General features: G+C 37.3%; 1 protein-coding gene across 1 annotated transcript in view; it reads left to right on the forward strand.

The window, feature by feature from the left end:
* The window catches only part of LOC119586313 (prolyl endopeptidase-like), a gene marked incomplete at both ends in the record, with an annotated part of 21,535 nt that overhangs the window by 314 nt on the left and 20,400 nt on the right, over window positions 1-821 (forward strand). Inside the window, 2 exon segments of the mRNA XM_037935026.1 lie at window positions 143-366; window positions 633-810. Coding sequence (XP_037790954.1) covers window positions 143-366; window positions 633-810 — 402 coding nt within the window.

An 821-nucleotide genomic window follows, 5' to 3' on the forward strand; every position in this document is an offset into this window, starting at 1 on the left:
CCCCTTATTCAGGTTGCTCAGTTGATTTTTAAGATTCCCTCCTTTTGTTCCCACTACTATGAATTATTAAGAACTATGAAAAGATGTTTAACAATGTATAATAATTGCTGCATATTCATGAAGGGTTTTATGAAATTCCCAGGTACCAGACCCTTACCGTTGGCTTGAGGACCCTGATTCAGAGGAGACCAAAGAATTTGTTGAAGCCCAGAATGCCATAACTATGCCATACATTGAGAAATGCAGTGCACGTGAAAGCATCAAGGCACAGCTGACCGAGTTGTGGAACTACCCCAAGTATTCATGCCCCTTCCGAAGAGGGAATAGGTACTTCTTCTTCATGAACACAGGATTGCAAAATCAGAGGTAATTTTTGATGTCTTGGTGATTTTACAAGCATACCCACATTTTATATAACAGGACACACCATTTGATTATTATTGTTTCATGAGTTTCTGCATATTCCAGAAATTTAATTCTAGTGCTTTTTTGTATTGTTTTGAGTTATTTGATACTGTATAGACATATTATAAGAAAACTTTAATTAAAGTTTCTAATTTCTTTGCTTACACTTATAAACTCTGGTAAAAGTTTGAGAGATTTTAAGGACATTATCATTGCTCTTTTTGCAGTGTCATGTACGTTCAGGATTCTCTGGATGGGGAACCGCGTGTCTTTTTAGACCCAAACAAGCTGTCAGAAGATGGAACAGTTGCCATATCTGGTTCGTCTTTCAGCGAGGATGGAGAGATTTATGCGTATGGCCTAAGTAGCAGTGGGTCTGATTGGATTACAATTCATTTTAAAAAGGTTGGGAAGTA

Source organism: Penaeus monodon, chromosome 21 (genome assembly GCF_015228065.2).
Source record: "Penaeus monodon isolate SGIC_2016 chromosome 21, NSTDA_Pmon_1, whole genome shotgun sequence".
In the NCBI taxonomy this organism is placed as follows: domain Eukaryota; kingdom Metazoa; phylum Arthropoda; class Malacostraca; order Decapoda; family Penaeidae; genus Penaeus; species Penaeus monodon.